Source organism: Ceratotherium simum, chromosome 23 (genome assembly GCF_057802395.1).
Source record: "Ceratotherium simum simum isolate JZ-2026a chromosome 23, ASM5780239v1, whole genome shotgun sequence".
Classification (NCBI taxonomy): domain Eukaryota; kingdom Metazoa; phylum Chordata; class Mammalia; order Perissodactyla; family Rhinocerotidae; genus Ceratotherium; species Ceratotherium simum.
Window position 1 is genome coordinate 38,841,338 of NC_141922.1, and position 18,254 is coordinate 38,859,591.

Here is an 18,254-nt window from a genome sequence, read left to right on the forward strand (position 1 = left end):
AAATAAAATGTTATTAAATTGCTTATCAGATTTAAATAGCTATTATTCAGAGATAAGATAAATTAGGTGAATGGAATAGACATTTATGCAGATTTGTCTAGGAAGATAAAAGTTCCCAGTATATCTTTCCTTTCACTCTTATTTCCTTCTTATATCTCTTCCACAGCATTGGACACCAGATGGAAACATTTTTATAGCAGAAAGGGATAGTTAGCAACAGTCTTAAGGACGCTGCAACTCAGTTAGCCTGAGCAGGTAATCTGTTGGGTCTCTAGATTAGAAGACTAATAGCTGGTTTTCAGCTTAGTGTATTCTTACCTCTTGTTTCCAAATGGGCATTTCAAATTGCTTTGGAAAGTAGCACAAATGTGTTAGAAATGTCATGAACATAAGGAAAAAAAGAGACATATAACCTGGAATCAATCATAATAACAGTAGAAATCCGAGAAAAATTGGGTTATCCAAATCACATACTCTTGTGCAAGATCCGCTGGCTAATTGACTAATAACCAATGAAGAAATAGGAAAAGAAAATGGAAAGCAAAGTCTTTTGAATAAACACATTGCTTTGTCTTGAGTAGTTTTACATGACTTCAAGAAAAAAAATCACTTGAGCTTGTTTGCCATCTCTTACCTTTTTTAAAATGCCTTTGCTGAGGAGTCTGCTAACCATTATGGGTTTCTCTTAACAACCTCTCCTTTCTCCGGCTTCTCCCTTAGTATCTTTTTGCCACATACATTGCTCCTTCAGCCACTCTTGACATTGGACTCCAACAGGAAAAGAAAAAAGAAATTTACATGAAAATACAGCCACCATTTGAAGACCTTTTTGACACAGCAGAAGAATATATCCTTCTCCTCCTTCTTGAGCCCTGGATGAAGATGGTAAAGTCAGACCAAGTTGCTTATGGAAAGGTATTGTGGCACTGATAAATTGTTTGTGAACCATTCAGGTTTACTACAAAACTGATGATAAGCAGCATTGTTTTTTTGTTTGTTTGTTTGTTTTTGTGAGGAAGATCAGCCCTGAGCTAACATCCATGCTAATCCTCCTCTTTTTGCTGAGGAAGACCGGCTCTGAGCTAACATCTATTGCCAATCCTCCTCCTCTTTTTCCCCAAAGCCCCAGTAGATAGTTGTATGTCATAGTTGCACATCCTTCTAGTTGCTGTATGTGGGACGCAGCCTCAGCATGGCCGGAGAAGCCGTGTGTCGGTGGCGTTCCGGAATCCGAACCCAGGCCGCCAGTAGCGGAGCGCGCGCACTTAACCGCTAAGCCACGGGGCCGGCCAAGCAGCATTGTTAACTCACAAGAGAAAAACTAAAAAGGGTCTCACGTGGGCCGAGGATTCAGAGTTAAGATTTGGGCAGGCTCAAATTTGGGACAGGGAAAGTGTTTGTTAACTTTATTTTTTGCCAGTTTCCATATTGTCTCCTAACAAAAGACTTAAATCGTTGTCATTTTTAGTTCTCTGTACAAATATGTTAGCAGAGAGAAATCTGAGTTTTGGTTTCCTGTGAACCAACAAAATGTGCCATGATAATATACTGGCCTCGTCCTCCTTGCCATTTCTCAGCAGTGGCTTTAATTTTGATTAATGGAAAAAGCCCATTTAATTTTATGCTTGATGAGTTACAGTAAATATTATACCCATGGAAAATATAAACGTCTCCTATATATTGTGGGAAGCACATTCCCTTACTTCAGTGCTGCTATTTTAAAGCACCCCCAGATGTTCGTCAGGTCAGACTGCTTGATTGGATAAAAATTTCAACACATCTTTTTTCATTCCAAAAGAGGTCATTTTAAGCCTCAGTGCTTGAATATTTTCACTATTCTTATTGATGGGTGGAGGAAATTTCTTTAAATATTTATTTTGAATCACAAATTAAAACCATTCGTGGATATTTTTTATATTAAGTTAATGCATATACCCTGTACGTGAGGTCATTTCAGGTGGAACTCTGCTGTCTTTATATTGTTATTCTTTGTTCATATCTCCTCAGCAACTTCTTAGATAGTCATGTCTTCTACCAGAAAGCATAGGTTAGGTAATTAAGATAAAATTAATACCGAAACACCTTGGATAGAATTAGTTTATTGGATTTTGACTAAAACAGCCCTTATGGCTTACTAAATTAAATGACCAAAATAATTAAATTTTTATTCCTGATTTCTCTTTGTCCTGAAAAACTAGCATGGCATCCTTTCTCCTACAAAAATACATATATTACACTAGGAAAATTAAGATATCATATAAAATTCAAAAAAATTTTCTGCAGTCATTAAAAATATAGTGTATGGTATAGAGAAAAATGGTCCTGAGATAGGGTCCTGAGATAATAAAAAGGTTAAAAATTATAACTAACTTCCCTAAACCAAAAAGTTTTGTTATTGGTAATGATTCTTATAAAATGCATGGGACAGGGGCCGGCCCTGTGGCTTGGCGATTAAGTGCGTGCTCTCTGATGCTGGCGGCCCGGTTTCGGATCCCGGGCGCACACCGACGCACCGCTTCTCCGGCCACGCTGGGGTCGCGTCCCGCATACGGCAACTAGAAAGCTGTGCAACTATGACATACAACTATCTACTGGGGCTTTGGGGCGAAAATAAATAAATAAATCTTTAAAATGCATGGGACAAATTATACACTCTTTTTAATAAGAAGAAAAATAAATCTCTCTTAATTCTAGAAACTTCCTTAAATTCAGCCCAGAGGACTTCTCTGAAAGTCCAGCTGATTGGATTACGTAGACTCTTTCCCAAAAAGGATAACCAAGGAGACTACCAAAACTAGCTATTAAATACAGAAAGTTCTCAGTGAGCCAAACTGATTTTTCCCTGCAATAGAGAAATGGAGAATGATCTTGTTCTCCTGACTCTGAAACAGTGCAATACACACTCCGAAGGCTGAGACCTACTATGAGGTTTAGATGATTGACCCTCTCCTCTCTTGCTACAGCAATAAAACCTTTGCTCACCGACTAATAACGATGGAGTCGGGTCATTTCTTGTTCTCCTGTGGATTATTTGGTCCCTAAAGCTAGCAGTGCCTGCCTTCATGACTAATATCCTGTTATAGTGAATAGAAATTGGAAATGTGACCCAATATGTTTGCATTGTTTGTTAGTTCACATGGGGTGTCCAGAAAGGAGGAGTGATCTTTGGTGGCACTATATCATTACATAGAAATGTATGTATTTTTTATTGCATGCACTTAAAGTCTGACTTTGCTGTAGCTAATATTTTTTACTATGTTGGTCTTCTTGCTTTTGTCTCCAAAATAATTTATTGGCAAGTGTATTTGTGTTTTAGCCCACTATTACTGGCAAATTGTACATTCTTTCCCCACTTTTTCATAATGCCATTCTATTGATGTTATACACTTTATTATTATTTTATTAGGTGGAGCTGGTGGAAGAAACTCGACAGCTAGACTCTACATACTTCAGAAAGCTACAAGCTCTGCATAAAGACGCATTTTCCAAGAAAGCTGAGGTAAGACAACGAAAAGCAAACTTTTCCCTGGAGAAGATAACTACTGCATATATGGGAGGTGGGGGTGGGAATCATATATTGAGGAGATCATGTATTGATAATGTAGGGGTTAGGTCGTTTCATTTTTCTGCCGTTCCTTTGCCTAGCAAGCTGCATTTGACAGGTGTCACATCTTACTGACGCATTTAATAACAGAGCCAGAAAAAAAGCTGATGAGGTAACATAGAAAGCCAAGCTACTCGCTTGCCTTAGCTAAGAGCCTTCAAGCCACATTACATTCCTTTGAATGTTACTGGTTCTTTCCTGTATGGCAGCAGCTCTATTTGTTGTCAAGTCACAAAAGAGTTAAATTGAGTTTTCCAAACCAAAAAGGAACTGTTGTGTGACAGCAATAGGCAAAACAATAAAGAAAAAAATGTGGAAAAAATTTGAGGGAGTCAGTAAAAAGATCATGGTATTGACTAAGATATTAAAGTATTATTTTGATTTATAAATTTGCAACTTTTGTATTGGCTAAGTAAATCATGATAGATCCATAAAATCATAAAATTAAATGTGTGTTACATAAAATTGACAGTTTAGATTCATATTTTTTGACATGGAAAATGCCCAGGACATATTATATAAAAATGTGGGGAACAAAAATACTGGTATCGTATGATCCTATTTATATAAAATTATATATGTATTTCTATATGTATACAAATATGCAAAGAGAGATATCTGGAAAAATGTTCACCAAAATGTTAAAGATAGCTCTGAGTGGTAAGGTTTCAGGTGAGTTTTTCCTTTCTTCTTTGTTCCTTCTGAAATTTTATTCTTTTAACAATAAAGTTTTACAAAAACAGTGAAGTTATTTTTAAAATGGAACCTTTGTGATCGTTGCCCTTTATTAACATGGAAGTTCTCTATTTAAGACACTACTAATTAATACATTGGAAAGGTTACGTAAAAATCCATAAAGGTAGCACATTATAAAGTTGTATTTTAAACTTTATGAACTAAAATTTATAACACTCCGCATAATGCTTCTACTTATGTAAAACTGATTTTTTAAATATTGGTAGTTTATCTCATGGTCTGATGCTTTTCAAAAACAAATAGGGAGATGAATTAATTACATAAGAAAGTATATAAGGACGGGATTTTCAAAGAATAAGCATCGTTAGCTCTTTGCCCTATAGGGCTTGTAAACTGTCCACAAAACATCAGAGGTCTTAAAAATACCTGAAAATTAACTTTTATATGAAGGTGGTTACATTTAAAGAATGTACTATTACAAAAGTGTCTTGCATTACTCTATAACTTTTAAAATTAAGTTATAGGTAGAAGAATGTTTTATGTTCATGATATGTTGTTAAGAAAAAGAACCAAGTTATAAAACTATACCTAGATATAAAGTCCTATCTTCATTTTTAATAAACTACGTGTGTGTATACAAAAAAACCCAGAAGGATGTATATAAAAATGTTAATGGTGGTTATCTCTGAATGGTTATATTATGTATGCTTTTTCTTTTCTTATTTTTATTACAAAAGACATATTACTTCTATACTAAGAAAAATGATAAAATTAATATTTTTTTTAACAAGTATATAGTAAATGTTGACTAAATGTTCCTGAAAAGAAAGGAATGGAATGGAAAGGAACAGAACAGAATTTGATATGGTTTAGAACTAGATTCTAGATTCTTTACCCAGTTCTACCATTGAATTGTTAAATGACATTGGCCTAATAGTTACTTTTTATTTTGGAACATAATTTGGAAAATAATTTGTTATGTTTAAGAGATTTTTACGAAAAGTATTATTTCACTAGGACACTACTTATGAACTTGGCACTGGTATTTCGCCACTTACTGATGCCTCTAAGCAGACAGAATACTGGAATAATGTTCCTGAAGAATATAGGCATTTTAACTTCAATGATCTGCTTAACAACAAACTGGAGTTTGAACACTTCCGTCAGTTTCTTGAGGCTCATTCTTCCAGGTGAAGAACACAACATTTTAAAATGTATTTCTCTCTGAAAACATCATTTTTCTAAGCTACTTATTTTTTAAACTACTTATTTTGATTCAACATATTATAGGGTGATTTGGTGCTAGATTTTACCCATATCAGTAAAAATTAGTGAGCATAATTATCTGAAATCTGTATGGATAACTTTTTGTTGGAGAGTGTATTCTGATAATAGCAATGTTAAAGTAGTTAAGCAATATTTCTTGATACTTTTAGCATTGGCTAAATTAAAACACCAGTATGTTTTATTCTTTCCCTTTTCTGCTGTTTCTTTCTTTTGCATTTTTCTAAACAGGTGCTTTAATTACTGTTTCTGAGAAGTGTCTCTTTTACATTTCACTAAGCTATTGAAATTACTGCAATATTTCATAATTTTTATTATCTAATACATAAATGAAACATTGTAGTTTTGCAAAGAATCTTGGAAGCTTATGACATATTTATCTAGTATAAACTGAACTATTGATCATATTTTTTTCCAATAATTTTCTCCCAAGTTAACAGAAACTGGTTAGACCTGGGAGCCAAATTTCGCATATATAGTTTCCCTTCTTTGTGATGAGGATTACTCTAAATTTAGCATGTTGCCAAATAGACATGCAAGAGGTGGAAATTTTCCCATATTTGAAATTGACGATGCTAGTCCATCATTAATGGGAGAACCCTGAGACCCTACCAGTAATGGTGGTAGATTCTTTTCTGATTCCAGTACTCCTTGTATTCATTTATATTTTTAACCAGGATGAGGAGTAGAATTGAGTCAACCTAACTGGCCTAGAAAGGGATCAGAGACACAATATTGTGCTCATTAGTTCCACGGTCTAATCAGTCATGCTAACTAGTCAAGACAACCACTTTCTAAGTTCTGTCAAAACAACAGCTTGTTTGGTGTTCAGTAGAATTGAGAGAAATAAATAAGAAGGACTGTATTGTGTTTTCGTTTTCATTTTAGCATGGACCTTATGTGCTGGACAGATATTGAGCAGTTCCGAAGAATAATTTACAGAGATCGAAAGCAAAGGGAGGCAAAATCTATAAATATTAAAAATAAATACCTTAATAAAAAATATTTCTTTGGACCCAACAGTCCAGCTTCTCTATATCAGCAGAACCAGGTATCAACATATAAATATATTTGTTGTATTGAAGTATAAAAACCAATAATTTATTTCTTTTTGGCAACAAGCTGAAAGTCATCTTTTTTTCTTTTGCTTTTATGGCTTATATTAGACACTTTTGATATCTGATTTTGCTAGGTATTATAGGTATCTACAAATTAAATGTCTTTAAAATTAACTCAAGTATTACATATTATAAAAAATGTGTTATTTTAAAAAGTAATTTATAGAATAAAGATTACTTGTATTCATCCACTCATGCATTCACTCAGCAAATATGAGTGCCTGTAATATGCCAGACGTTCTCAGTGCTCAGATACATGGTGAACAAGGTGGACAAAGTCCCTGCACCCTTCAATAAGCAGGAAAAAAGCCATCATCAGCCCTTAAGCCTCGTCTCCACCTCTTTTCTCTTCTTCTCTGAACTGATATTACTCCAGACATAATCGATCTTTGAAAAATCCTGTTTGCCATTGCATTGTTTCCAGAAACTGTTTTCATTGACTAGGAACATAGGTTTGGCCATTTTGCTGGACCAGAGTCAGATGGCCTTAATCACAACTTATTAATAACTACAGTGTCATTATTTACAGCAAAAATGTCTGATTTGGATTCAGCAATGGCTTTGAGTGTTTCTGTAACACTTTGATCACATGAAATATGGCTCAATTTTTATGCTTTTGAAATATGAATAATTATGTGTTATGATTTATTTAGTTTGAAGTTTGCTAGTACTATATTACTACTTAGAGATCAAATTTATAGCATTTGACCTTTTCATTTTGGTAGTTTAAAAGGGTGCATATCCTAATGGCATACATTTATAACATACAAATCTCAGATTAATGCTAAATTCAGGAAATTAAAGAAAAATTCAGAGGTGTTCACAAGTAGGGCATACCAAATTAAAAAGTTAGATCTTTGGGAAAATAAGCAAAAATCTTCGAGAGTAAGAGGGAGAAGAAATTCTAGAATTAAGCAACCTTGACAAAAATGTCTTGCCTTTAGTTCTCTGCAATACAAATCTGGGATGTATTAGCAAAAGTGGTTGGATATCTCAATAAGCACAACTATGAAATAAACACATGGAAAGCATTTGTTTTCTATTTGGCTTGTGCTACATTGCGTGAGGTTTCGTGGTATCTGATGCTACTGTGTGAACCCTCCGTAGTATAATGTTCTGGAATTTAAAATTCAGCGGAAAAAGTTACCCATTGCTATCATAGCAAATAGTTGTGCTTACTACAGAGGAGTTTTCCCAATGACCCTTCTTCCTCATCTTTGTCTTTACTTTTATTTTTATTTATTTGTTTTATACTTAAGGATAGCCACATCACATTATGTTTTATATAGATTATGCTAGTTCTCATTTCAGTTGTGTGGCCGTTTGCTCTTTGATTAACAAAGTAGTCTTTTCTCTTTTTTCTTCTTTTTTAATACAAAAACAGTATTATTGTTAATATTATTTGATTATTATTATTAAAGGATGGCTAAGAGGGATTCTCTTTTGTTTTTATGTGAAACAGTATCCTTATTACATATTATTAGTAAGATTTGATTAATCTTATTAATCAAAGGAGAGCTAAGAAGGAGGTAATTTTTCCAATGAGCAGTCCAAAATTTTTGAGTGGTGTATACACAGAAACAAGTAGAAAACAGAATGATTTGTAGCGGGAAATAGCCATTAGTAGCTTGTTGAAGCCAATAATTATGCAGAAGGAAGATTTGGGCCACAAAGAAATTATTTCATAAAAGATGCTACCTGTACAAGTAGAGACTATTGTTTGAATAACCTGGCCTTTCTCTACTTCCTGCTGCCTGTTTTCTTCTTACTAGTTGTGGGAACAGCCCTACATTGCTACCACCACCATCTCCCACCATCTCCAACCCAATGTTTGTTGGTAGTATACATATTTATAATATCTGAGTGAAGGTTGTCTCAACTAATTAATGCTTCATTTTCCTTGTACACAGAAGAAAATGCTTTCTCAAACAAGTCAGTTTGACCAGAATCACAGAAAGGGGAACTTAGAAAACTAATAGCCTAATGCTTTCATTTTACAGTGGAAGATACTGAGGCCGTGGAGGAGAAAATGGCATTGCATGTGGTCATACAGGATAAAAATCTCATTCCTGTCTTCTTTGAAATATATGATAGGCAAAATCATATATCTAAAACAACCATCACATAAGGGCCGGCCCTGTGGCTTGGTGGTTAAGTGCGCGCGCTGCGATGCTGGCGGCCCGGGTTCGGATCCCGGGTGCGCATCGAGGCACCACTTCTCCGTTCATCCTGGGGCCGAGTCCCACATACAGCAACTAGAAGGATGTGCAGCTGCGACAAACAACTATCCGCTGGAGCTTTGGGGGGGAAAAAATAAAATAAATAAAATCTTTAAAACAACCATCACATAAACCACGATTCTCTGTTTGATATTAGAGGAGTTCTCTGTCTTTATATACAAAATACAGCCAGGAGATATTTTATAGAAAATGAAAATTGTGGCACCTATCAGGTGCTCAGCAAATGGTTTTGGGGTGAATGAATAAATTAATGACCATTAGTGTTTCTTTGCCAAAACAGAAGTTTGTAGTTTCTATTTCATTTTTGTTTTCTTAGATAATGAATTTAAGTGGTGGCTGGGGAAAGATTCTCCATGAGCAGCTTGATGCATCTGTTCTCATTGAAATTCAGAAGCATGTCCTAAATAGGCTAGAAAATGTGTGGTTACCATTGTTTCTTGCAAGTGAACAGTTTGCAGCACGTCAAAAGATAAAGGTATGTAAGTTACTATAATCTTTGGATAGCAATTGACGATACCTCTCAAAACATCAGATGTGCATACCCGTTGACGTAACCATTGATCTTCTATGGCATAGTGGTTAAGAGTGTAGAGTCAGACTTTCCAAGTTTTAATCTCAACACTGCCACATATTAATTGTACAACTTTAGTTATTATAACCTTAGTTTCCTCATTTAAAAAAATGGGGTTAATAAGAGTAATTGCTTCATAAGATTATTGTGAAGATGAAATGAAATGATGTGGTTTAGTTTCATAGCATGCCTGGCACACAGCAAAAACTCAAATATTATCTATTAATATAGTTGTTATTTTTTATATTATTATTATTAAGTCCTCACATAAATGGGTAAGGATGTAGAAGGGGAAATAGTTAAATAAATTATGATAATTTCATACTATGGAAAACTATGCAGATTTCCAGATAAAATGAGATTATAAAAATGAGATTAAAATATAAAAATGAGATTTCCACATGTACTGGTATGAAAGATGTTATTTATTGAGTGAAACAAGCAGGATACAGAACAATGTATAGAAGATAATCCCGTTATATATACACTTATATCTCTATATCTATTTGTGCATTTCTTTCTATATCTGTCTGTCTCTCTAGCTATGTATGTATGTATGTATCTATCTATCTTCATGTTTATGAAAAAAGACCTAAAAGGATCTGCCTCCTGCGAATGGGTTTGGGGATTGAGAAGGATTTTTCCTTTTTCCTTTGTAAAGTAGGGTTTTTTGGTTTTTTTTTTTCCTTTGTTTTGTTTTTATTTCATAAGAAGCATATATTACTTTGATAATTTAAAATGTCATTATTATACCTGAAAACAGACAAACTTGATCTTCACAAAAATCACACAAGGAGCAGAGAGCATGTAATTTTGGACTTTAGTATGCAAAGCACATGCCATTAGTACTGATCAGGAAGAATCTAAAAAAGCTGCCCTCTATACTCAGTTTATCAAACACTTTGAGCCTTACTTATCTGGAAATAGCCTTGGTCTTCTGAGCACTTTAAGTTATGGAAAACACAGTACAGCTGGGAACATAGAAATTACGGTATGGAGAAGAAGAGCTGACTTGTTTTAGACAAAAAGTTCCTGGAAATAAGCTTTGGGACAACTCAGATTTCCTCATTTCCTTTCTTCAGGCTAACTCCAATTCTCTATCCAAAGCCAAGTAAAAAGTTGTTTGGCTTACTAATATTATTTGCCACATTTTCTCACTATGTTTACCACAATCATTTTATTGTAACTTACAGCCACTTCCTGCCTTAGCATTCTTTGGGTGGCCAACAACATAAATTGATTCTGGCAACCTTAAGCCAAAGACAAAAGTGACAGGACAAAATTTATTATAAAATGGTGCTGGAGCATCTCACACACTTAGCGGAAGGGTTGACACCCAAACTTCGAATGGCCGGGGACCAGGACAGCCCTGGGAACCCAGCAAGAAGAATTGTCAGATCTTTTCTTCAGGCTGTGACTATCAAAAAGACTTGGCAGCAGTGATGCTAGTCCCTGTCTCTCTAGGTCTGCTCTTGGATCTCTCTGCTATGGACAGGGGAGGTACAGTCGCATAGCACAGATTTAGCAGAAGTTGTTCCCAAAAAAGGGAAAATATTGTGACTAGGCAACAACCTCAAGAAATATCTACTGTATTTCCTTTCTGCATTGAATAACTTGCGTTCTCTTCTAAAATTAGTTATGGCTAGAAAATAGCACAAAAATATGGGAAATCCTAATTATCTCTCCAGCTTCAGTTTCCATGTGACCCAAAGTGAAACTGTCATCTACATTTGGGGCAATACAGACAGGTATTATTATCTCCACTTTGCAGATGAGGAAACTGTTCAGAGAATTTGAGTGACTTGCCTAGGGACCTGGGCAGGGCTTCCATTTCTAAGTCTGATCCTCTTTCTCCTGAACTGCACTGTCTCTTATCCAGGCTGACCTTTACCTCATTTTTTAAAGCTATTGAATTAGTAAATGATTTCAAAACTTTAGACACTCTGAATAACTGGGACAAAATAATTGGTTTTGCTTTTAGGTACAGATGAGAGACATAACTGAAGAGCTCTTACTGCAGAAGCGTGAAAGGAAAATCGGGGTCTGGAAGGCAAGTAACATTTGTTATATTCTTCCTCTTGTAAGTTCCACTCTGTCAAATTATTATATTTTTCTTCCCCTTCTTGTTCAGAGACCCTCATTGTAGACACTGCTTCCTAAGCCACCAACTACTGACACTGTTCTTATTTGGCTGATGGCATCTGGAGTAAAGTGATTCTGCCAGAGCCCTCTCCTTAGAGGGTTCCTTGACCTGCTTAACCCTAGAAGTATGCAATTGGACTTTAAATATGTATTTTTAGGTGCCGGCCCGGTAGCGTCATGGTTAAGTTTGCACGCTCTACTTCAGCAACCTGGGGTTCGCAGGTTCGGATCCTGGGTTTGGACCTACTCACTACTCATCTAGCCACGCTGTGGCAACATCCCATATACAAAATAGAGGAAGATGGGGACAGATGTTAGCTCAGGGCTAATCTTCAGCAAAAAGAGGAGGATTGGCAACGGATGTTAGCTCAAGGCTGATCTTCCTCAACCCCCCCAAAAATATATGTATTTTTATTTATTTTGCTTATGATGGGTTTATTGAGACAAGCTGTTCATCCCAGCGTATGGTAGCTTATTTATTATTGAGGGTGAATTACACAAAAAGAATGAGAAGTATGCAGCAGAATCAGCAGGTTACTTATCCTCTTTATTTAGAATTATGTTTTAGCTTTAAAAGAATTTAACACCATCCTATCATTTTGGTGATTATTTAAACCACTGTAATATGATACCTTACTAGAAATTGCCTATTTTGCTTATCATAACACATATCATAAACATAGCCTTCTTCATGAGCCTACAAATTTATGTGTATTCATCTTTCTACAGGTCTTGATAGAATGTGAAACTAAACCCAGGTCACCCCCTACAAACTAACAAACAGAGACAAAAGTTTATTTGACTGTTAGAGGAGTGTATTGATCTGTTAGGATGCTCTTTTTCTGCATTTTCCTCTTGAAAGGAAATAAACTGTTCTTATATTTGTCTTTTGCTATATTTTTTATTGAAATACTAAGTAGAATGGGCTTATATTTCATATTATTGTGCATTATATGTTATTTTATTTTCTGTTTAGTTAAATTACAGGTTTTAGTTAAATTACTAAGTTTTAGTATCTTAAGATGCAGGTCTTAAAACATTATTTGCTGAGTGGATTTTAAATAAACATCCCAGTCTAATACATAGTTGCTTGTATTTATAGGGCTATAATTTTAATATGGACCATATGGTGAGGGTCTTAACTTTTTGTCCGGAGAACGCGACATGTGCCTCACTAAAATAGTGATAGACATCTACCCGCTTTATCTGGGTTAAAGGCACCACTGTTCTTCTAGACTGCCTGGAGTTGCCTTCACTTTTCAGTTTCCAACTCAGTCATCGTCCTCAAGGCACTTCTCTATAAAGCTTTTACTCCTCAGGCAGAATTGGTTACGCCTTCTTTAGTGTTCGCATAGCACTTTTTACATAACTCTTTTAAACACTTACATTGATGGTCACATATGATTTGTTTCAAGAAACTTACTTTATGCATTGTCAGTAATGGATATTTATCGTGTGTTTTGATTGATACTATAATTCCTAAATTCATCTAAAACATTGCCTTTGGAATGATGCTTCCTTGCATGGTTGTAGGCCAAACTCAGATTTGGGGAACTTCAATAAAATTTGTCCAGTAAAAAAAAATCTATTCAATAAACTCCCTTTCTTATGTTTTTGAATCTGAGAGGCTAAAGGGGGATGAATATGTGATCTAAAATGATCAAAGTAAAAAACGTAGACATGTTATATTTCAAAATTGTGAAGATATAAAATAAGTAATACCTTTAAGCATTGCTAAAACACCATGGGTCCTTCTGGCTTTTTTGGTTTGTAAAGTGAGTCCTCAGTCAGAGGAAGTTTATTATAAAAAATAATGTATTAATAATTATTTTTTTCTTGTTATTAATTATTAATAACAATTTGTTATTAAAATAATATACAGATACCTCACCTAAAAACATGATTTTTCCTGGATAGAATAAATTTCCTATTTTAATTAATAGGATTAATTTGTAATTTTTTTCTAAAAATTTTGAAAAAATACCTTAAATGTTCAAGTGCTTTTACTTTTTAACAAGCAGGAGAATTATAGGTTAATATATAACATATAACATATATAATATATGTAATTATAAAGTAAATAATAATTTAACAATATATAATCATAACATTATGATTACCTTTTTCTGTTTAAGCACAGAACTCATACTCTGCACTAAAATGTAGTTTTTCACCATATTCCCAAACTGTAGTGACTGTTAACATTCTTAAACAATGCAGTCATGTGTTCTAAATCATCCAATCATTTCTTTTTCTCTCTACCTCTTAAAAAGATGATATAAAAATGTAAAGGAGACAAAGGGGAGAGGAACAGAGGGGAAAAAAATTGTCAAACTCTGTTGTATCCATGCCATAAATTTCAACAGCCAAAAAGTAAAGGAGGTAGAAGTTGGTAATTTTTAGCCTAATAAATGAGGTTGTTATTACTTTTTAAGAACACAACTAATTTCCTGTATTCTCTGTTTTGGACAGCCTGTGGAGAGTAAGTGGATATCTTCATCTTGTGAAATCATCGCTTTTCGTAAAGCATTATTGAATCCAGTTACTGCAAGACAATTTCAACGGTTTGTGGCTCTAAAAGGCGATTTATTGGAAAATGGGGTACTCTTTTGGCAAGAAGTACAAAAATATAAGGTATTATATTGGAAGCTGGAGAAAACCACCTCTTTTTGAGAAGGAAATGCATTAACATATCAGATTCTTAACTGTAACTCTATGGACAAGATTTGTATAAGATATTCCAGTTTTGCCATCTTCATACCAATATGTAAATATTGAGATTTTTAGTGTTCTATGTTAGATACATTTATCATCAGACAGTGAAGAGTAAGAGTGAGCCCTGAAATGATAGTATTAGGTTTCTCAAGGTATTCATATATATTATGATCTAATGAAAACTTTCCTGAGAAGAGTTTTAACTATATTTTTGCATATCACTTATCTATAAATGTACTATACACATTTTTTCCTGAAGATATCCATATTCGGCACTTTAACCAAGACCTCCTTACAAGAATTCCTCCCAACCATATTTACAGTAATAGTAATCAGAGATAGTGGATTATAGCTAGATAAACCAACAGAGATGAGAGAGGCTTTTTTATTAGAAAGAGTGGCTAAATTCTTAACAAAATATATAAGTGAAAGAACAAGTGGTTAGGTGCAAAAGCAGTTTATTTTCAGGTTTAAGTGTTTAATGGAATCATGTGGAATCTTTGCATTGAAGAGGAGGAAAGGACTTTCTAGGTTGTATAATCTAGACTTAATATAGGAATGTTGTCTAGAAATACCTAAGAGTAGGCATCCAGCCTCTACTTAAATGCTCCCAGGGGTAGCAGGCTCATTTCCTTGCAAGCAGCCTATTTTATCCCATTATAAAAGTGGGGAATGAAAATAAAACTGGAATTAAGGGGATAATGCTTTCAATTGACCTGTAAGTATGAGTTATGCAGTACTAATACTCTGCAGCATTATAGTCTATATAGTTAGTAATTGCTCAATAAAATCTATTTCCAAACTGCCTCTAACACACCATGAAACTGTTTTCTACCGTTTTCTATCAACAATTTCTGTACTATTCTCAACTTAGAGATTTTCTCAGAAAAAAAATATTTTGAGACAAGTTTTTCAAAATCTGTCACAAGATAAGTAATCTTTAAATTTTTTTTTTTTTTTTTGAGAATTAGAAAGGAGGTAGAGTCTGTTTTCCAGGATAAGCAATTATTATGACTGGGCAGAACGATTTTTAAACTAATATGAATATGAGTAAGCCCAACTCTGCTAGAACAAGAAATAATGAGATAAACCTTGCAAAATAGTATTTAAAAGAAACATAGACTCCTACATAGTCAACCCTTGGTTTTGTGACTGTTTCTCCTTCAAGGCTGCCCTTGGTCTTCATTTAAATATCTTTTCTGTGGTATAGAATGTGGGACATATAATACTAGGTAGCTGTTGAAAGTCATGCTATAGGAATGAATTTATTCATTCAATAAGCATTCATTAAGTATCTAATGTGCCAGCCATTATGCTAGATTGTTGGAATACAAAGAAGAATACAACGCATTGCCCTCCCTCAGGGAGGGAGACATCCATGAAAACAAATATGAAATAGTGTCAATTATGATCCATGTTCTAACTAGGTATCATTTTGGCACAGAGGAGGGAATGATGCAGGGAGGGTGGTAGGTCAGGGAAGTCTCAGCAGAAGTGATGATACTCGAATTGGGTCTTGAGGAAGCCTGCCAGGTGGAAAGCGTTCCACGTGGCAGTCTTACTGAGCTCACTTGCATATGGCTGACTCTTATTAAGTGTTTACTATCTGCCAGATATTGTCTTAATGCTTTTCATGTAATAAGTAGTTTATTCTTCATAAGACTCCTATGAAGTCAAAGCTGTTATTCTCACCATTTTACAGATGAAGAAGCTAAGGCACAGAAAGGTTAAGAAACACCTGATATCACACAGTTAATTAAGTGGTAGAGCTAGACCAAGGCATTCTGTTGCTAAAGGTTGTGCCCTTAACAACTAAGTCATGCTCCCCCCAGCAATGATTGTAGTAATATGCAAAGAGATGGCTACAGGGATCTTAATCAAACATTATTCTGAATTGTGAAAAATTGGCAAGAACTCAGATGTTCAACAATAGGACACTGATTACTTAATTATGATACATGTATAGATGTATACTCTGCAGTCATTAAAAATTATGCTGTAGGAGAATAATCAATGATGGGAAAAGATATTCATCATATTGATTTTTTAAAACCCACCTACTAGAAAACAGTATGATTTAATCTGACGTGTGTGTGCGCTTGTGTGTGTGTCCACAGAGAAAAGACTGGATGGATATATTCATCCAACAAATACTTATTGAGCACCTACCAAGGGCCAGGCTAAATCCTGAGGATACAACTGTGATCAGAACAGTCTTCCCTGTTAGAGCTGACAGTGTCATGGGAGGGAACAGACGCGTGATAGACAGGCAGTGATGGGTGTGGTTGGCGTGGTGGTGGATGCTGCACAGGGTGTAGTGGAAGTACCTAAGATGGCCATCTCTCCTGGACTGAGGGAGTCACAGAAAGCTTACTAGAGAAAAGTATGCTTCAACTGAGACCTTAATAATAGGTAAAAGTTAATTAGGTTAATGGTATAGTAGGGCAGAACAATTAGAAAAAAATATCAATTCTAATTCTGTCTAAATTCTATCCCTTCACTGTCAAAATTAAGACTGTATAACTTCACAAATTTGTTTTTATTTCACAAGCCTTATATTCCATAACCATAAACCAGGCTCACAAATAATTATATATGATAATCTCACTAGCAGTGACCAAAAAAATACATTTTTGGTAACATAAGAAGCACATGTGGTATATAAATAGGCATTTTCTGAGGGGATGCTAAATTGAGTAAAAAAATGCTAACTGTCTCAATGTAACATTTATATCAAGCTTTTTTCATATATAACTTATGCCAAACTGTATGTAAAGTTTTATATGGTAAGCACTAGAATTTTTCTTTCTTTAATAGTGTCCATAAGACAGTTATTACAATGCCCACCATACACTGAGTACTTAATAAATCTTGGCTCATTTCTGGCCTAGAATTACAAATATCCAAATTTGTTTGCTTTCTAGTAATTGAGAGAATGATGTCTTTGACAGAGAAATGCCATAATTCAAGCTAAGCTACCTCTTTATTTTAAAAAATGACAGCCCTACATCTGTGACATAAAACTGGGTCTTTTTAATGTATGATCACTATTTTTAAAGTTCTTTGGCTATGAAGAGGATAATATAGGGCCGGCCCCATGGCTTTGTGGTTAAGTGCGCACGCTCCACTACTGGCAGCCCAGGGTTGGATCCTGGGCACACACCGACGCACCGCCTCTCCAGCCATGCTGAGGCCGCGTCCCACATACAGCAACTAGAAGGATGTGTAACTATAACGTACAACTATCTACTGGGGCTTTGGGGAAAAAAAAAAAAAAGGAGGAGGATTGGCAATAGATGTTAGCTCAGAGCCGGTCTTCCTCAGCAAAAAGAGGAGGATTAGCATGGATGTTAGCTCAGGGCTGATCTTCCTCACAAAAAAAAAAAAAAAAAAAGAGGATAATATAAAAGGTTAACTGAAAAAAACATAGATACTCAGAGGTACATAATGACACACTTGTCACCACCAGCATTCCTGCTTATGTTGTTAGTCTTTTTGAGCCTGAATCACCTTGGTGTAGCAGAAGTTCTGGTCGGGAAAGCTTTTGCATCCACCTGATAATTGAGTTAGGGGCCTGTTCTCAGTGCTCTCTTAGGACCCTGTGTATATCTCTATCATAGCACTTATTAACTATCTCAGATTGAAGTAACGTGTATTCATGCTTCACCTCCAGGAGAGATTGATTGAGCCTTTAAAGGGTAGGTACTGTGTCTTGGGGCTCAGCTTAGTGTCTGGCATATAGCAGGCACTCAATATAAATTTGTTAAATGAATCAAAGTAGACACTACAGCTGTTCCTTTGCCTAGGAGAAGAGGCAATCAGGATTAAATGAAACCTGTATTTACGTAAGGAATTTGCATCAAAGTCCTAGTTTCCTCAAACCC

General features: G+C 35.1%; 1 protein-coding gene across 1 annotated transcript in view; it reads left to right on the top strand.

Annotated features, from left to right (window-relative positions):
* The window catches only part of RGS22 (regulator of G protein signaling 22), a 142,804-nt gene that overhangs the window by 105,083 nt on the left and 19,467 nt on the right, over positions 1–18,254 (top strand). The window contains exons 17-23 of the mRNA XM_087447121.1: positions 721–915; positions 3,407–3,499; positions 5,318–5,490; positions 6,473–6,635; positions 9,259–9,417; positions 11,495–11,563; positions 14,128–14,289. Coding sequence (XP_087303247.1) covers positions 721–915; positions 3,407–3,499; positions 5,318–5,490; positions 6,473–6,635; positions 9,259–9,417; positions 11,495–11,563; positions 14,128–14,289 — 1,014 coding nt within the window. The remainder of the gene's footprint in view (positions 1–720; positions 916–3,406; positions 3,500–5,317; positions 5,491–6,472; positions 6,636–9,258; positions 9,418–11,494; positions 11,564–14,127; positions 14,290–18,254) is intronic.